General features: G+C 41.4%; 1 protein-coding gene across 1 annotated transcript in view; it reads right to left on the bottom strand.

The window, feature by feature from the left end:
• Positions 1-1,801: 1,801 nt before the first annotated feature.
• Positions 1,802-4,282, bottom strand: part of ppp1r7 (protein phosphatase 1, regulatory (inhibitor) subunit 7) — a 10,929-nt gene continuing 8,448 nt past the window's right edge. Inside the window, exons 10-12 of the mRNA XM_073849430.1 lie at positions 2,677-2,783; positions 2,392-2,527; positions 1,802-2,124 (exon numbers count right to left, since the gene is read on the bottom strand). Coding sequence (XP_073705531.1) covers positions 1,802-2,124; positions 2,392-2,527; positions 2,677-2,783 — 566 coding nt within the window. The remainder of the gene's footprint in view (positions 2,125-2,391; positions 2,528-2,676; positions 2,784-4,282) is intronic.

The following is a 4,282-nucleotide window of genomic DNA, read 5'->3' as shown; positions in this document are numbered from 1 at the left end:
CTATGGAAGCTTCCTGTTTGTCAGCCATAAAAGACAGCTCATCACTCACACACACACCGCAGAGTATTGTTTTGCCTAGCGAACTCTACCATGCATTTTCCTAGTTCCCGTGTTTCCTAGTTTTCCCTGTTTCTTAGTTTCTGAGTTACTTTCTTGTTTTGTTTCCAAAGTCATAGTCTAGTCATAGTTTTGCCTTGTTTGTTTGTTTGTTTGTTTTTTTTGTTACTTTGGACTGCCCTTCTGGATTTCGACCCCCGCCTGTACTACTGGATTACGCTTTTGTTTTGTCCTGGATGTTCTTGTTTGCTGGTGATTTAACCCTGCCTGTCGACTACGATCTGCAAAATAAAGCTTGCATATGGATCCTCATCTCCGTCGTCACTCATTGTTACAGTTACACAGATAAAGTGGTTTATAATATACACTAATTTGTTTCAGACGTGTAATATTTTTCTGCAGAGGTGGAATGAAAAAGACTCCATGTTGCTAGGTGAAAAATATATGTATTAATATGTGCGGACTATTATTTTGGTCTATTTTACATTCTAAGAGTGTAGAAGTAGGTGAGTTGTTTGGCTATTTGGTCACTAACCCTTATTATATCAGCATTATGTGTTAAGTCTAAAGTCAAGAACAAACTAAAACCAAACCTCACCTAAAACATTACAACATGCATTTGTATTATTAAATAAAATAGAGGTTTACAAATGCTGAATTTATATATTTTTTTGCATATGGTACTAAGCATGATGTAGGTGGAGAGATCACTGTATTTAATATTACATTTAAAGCATTAAGTACAGTATATGGTGCAAATATCTTTAAATATCTTCTAATATTGTATTCATATTTAAAATATCTTCTAATATTGTATTCATATTTCCTCTAGGTGCTTTGTGTCCTTTCTCCCTGCAAAATAATTAAACACAAAAGTATTTACTGAGCTCTCATGATTGCAGACTGTCACAGATCAATGTCAATGTGATCATCTCAAAACCTCACTACCTCTTCTTGATAGCTATTCTACACCTTCATAAGTAAAATAGTTATTTAATTATAACAGATGTAGTATTTTCAGAGCTGTGATCTTACTGTTGAGGTTCAGAAACATGCTACTCCGAACTCAGTTAGTTTGACTGCAGTAGAGCAGAAATCTTCTCTGAACCCAGTTCCTTTACGCTTTTTCCAGTTAAGTATATAAGCAATCATGTTCGGGCTCAGTTCGAAGCAACCGTGCCCAGTGAGTACACCCTTAGACTGCTGTCCCTTTAAGACCAACTGCACTGATCCAATATATGCCAAATTGTTTATGTTTATTTTAACACATAACTGACTGTGTTTACATGACTACTCCACACAAACATGGGCGTTTTGACATAATTTGGTCTTTCAAGAGCAATGAAACATGAAGCAATCCCCTGCTGTCTGAGAGAGGGGCTGAGTAGTGGACTGGGTTCTTTTTCACTGCTTATTGAGCTTAACTTTATTAAACTGTGCTTTTAAAAGCACTTCAGTGGACCTTTAAACAGTAAAGCACACTAGTTCACAGAAGAAAAAAGTATCTGAGAGCCACTGCAACACACGTCCTACTGCCGGGCCCTGTCTAACGGACAGTTAGATAGGACATGTCCCATCGTACCACAATATAAGCAGAGGCCCTTAGATATTCTCTGATCCCTCTCCTCCCGGGAGAGCCGAGCTCTACCAACCTGCACGGGTTCTTGATCTAAAACTGGGCTGACCGTGTTACTGGCCGCATGGATGGGATGGGCAGGAAGCTTCGACAACGAAGACGCACGGGTCAACTGGTCACAGCGCTGAAGACGAGAGTCCACCCGAAGGGCCAAGGAAATAAGTCACCCAAATCCGCTGCTAGCTCGAGGGTAAAAATATCTCTCTGAACACGGTCAGCCAACCCATACAGGAACATGTCCCACTGCGCCGCCTCGTTCCACTTGCACTCGGCGGCCAGTGTGCAGAAATCGATGGAGTAGTCAGCAATGGTATGATCCCCCTGTTGTAAATCCGCCAACACACTGGCCGCCTCGCGACCCATGACGCCTCTGACAGCAGTTGGAACGAGGCACAGCACGGATGTTGGTTCTCCCACACCGCCATCCCCCACTGATCGGCACGCACAGAGAGTAGTGTCAAGACTAGGGCCACCTTAGATTGCTCTGAAGCGAAAGTGGTAGGCTGCAGTGAAAAATACATAGAGCATTTAGTTAGGAACGCCCTACAAAGGTTGGGCTCAGCCGTGCAGACTTCTGGCGTGGGTAGGCGAGGCTTGTTGACAACACTGCGATTCTCAGGAAAGGGAGGGAGAGGCGGTGGTGGGGAGGGCGCAGCAGGCGATCTCAGCTGTTGAAGTTGATTGGTGAGCTCGGATACCTGCGTCACCAAAGCCTGTACAGCTCAACCAGTAGCCAGCATCTGCTCCTCCTGTCGATCCATCCGAGTGTTGGTAGCCGATAGGATATCTCCAAGCGTGGGTGCATCCACTGAATCCATCGTTGGTCAGATCGTTCTGTGAGAACAGAGAGGCAGGATTCACAAGCGTGATGCAAAATAGTTTATTAGAATAGGCATAATGATGATAACTGGTGGTCAGAAAGCTGGTAGATTGCCGGCACGGGAGACTGATGACGCAGGATCAGTGGACAACCGAAAGCAGACAGTCCGGAAACAGAAGCGTCGAAGGACCAGAAGATCGTCATCCAGCGAAGCAGGAACCAGAGAGAGAAAACAGGGAACAGCCCGAGCGGGAGACAACACCAAACGATCTGACAATGAGGACAAAACAGAGCTGATCTTAAATAGAGGTGGAAACGAGCTGCAGCTGAATCAGATCAGCTCGTAACAAACCAGCCATTCCCACACAGACACAAACACACGCAGAACGCATCCACGCCCACAAACACACACACACACACACACCGCAAAGATGAGTGAGTGAACCCATGAACCATGACAGTAACCAGAAGGTGTCTTCTCAGCGAAAGACCACCAACAGGGGCATGGAAAGCAGCTATGGCCGTCACATAAACCTTTAAGGAGGAGTGTGTAACCCCCGTTAGACGACTGGAACAGAAAGGTTTACTCATAAAGGAAAAGGAAAAGGAAAAGCAATCATTCACTAGAATTTAAATGATTGTTGTAGGATACTATAAGTTAATTAAAATCCAATCAGAAGACAAGATTTCGTGAGAGGCAAGGCACACACACACACACACATATGTTTTAAATGCGCTTATTTATATAAAATAAAGATGTTTGTTTTGTTTGGGAGGGAAATTTGGCAGGATACACAGATTGAATGTGTCAATGACACTACATGAAGAGCAAAAGTAAACCAAAATAAATACAAATTCAAATACACATATCAATCAGCTTCAAATCTGACTTCCAAACAAATAAATTACCCAATATGAACCAAAATTAAAACCCTAAACACAGAAAATTATTTTCTTCCAAATTAAATTAAACTGGACTCAAATGTTCAATTGTAGGTTCAATCTCCTCTTTCTCTTTTCTTCTTACATGCACAACTTAATACATACTCAAGTTCAGTGAGTACAAAGAAATAACTCAAATGTCAAAAAAAGTGTAAATTCCTGCTGTAACACTTATTTATACAAAATAAAGTTGCATAAATACAACTGAATATGCAACTGTACTGAATATCAATTCAGCAGCAATAATTCTGAAGATGAACAGTTCAAAAGTGAAGTGTCAGTCCAATTAACAACAAATTATATTCTGTCCTCGTTTCCTTATAATCAATGATCCAGCGTTCAAAACAAAGAAAGTGTTAGATACTTCAAACCTTCAACAATCCAGTGAAATATGTTCGTTGGAGGCAACGCAATACAGATGTCCACAGAGACAAAAGAAAGACGTTTCTGGTCGATTTACGGTTGGCTCGCCATCTTCACTCGGTGCACGATTGAAATGTTCATATCAGTGCAGTCCACGAATAGAAAGATCCAGATCCTAGACTCTAAGAAAACAAAACTGGCCTGTGTACACACACAGAACGATATACAAAATCAGCCCATATTTCACATACATTTTGCTCAAGTATACACATTCTTTAACACACTGTACATACATTTCTATAACAATGTATACATTCACTGAAAGTTTTTCCTTTCCAAGCACATCAATACACCATTTAATCACCACAACATTTATACTGAAATCTTAACTCACCGATTCCCTTGTGTATTAATGATATTTCTTATTTTTCTTTCAGGTTTCCGGATGACGCAACGATGGCCTA

The sequence above is a fragment of the Garra rufa genome, chromosome 10, assembly GCF_049309525.1.
Source record: "Garra rufa chromosome 10, GarRuf1.0, whole genome shotgun sequence".
Lineage (NCBI taxonomy): Eukaryota > Metazoa > Chordata > Actinopteri > Cypriniformes > Cyprinidae > Garra > Garra rufa.
Note: the sequence above shows the minus strand (reverse complement) of the source record. Positions and strands in the feature narration are given on the sequence as shown.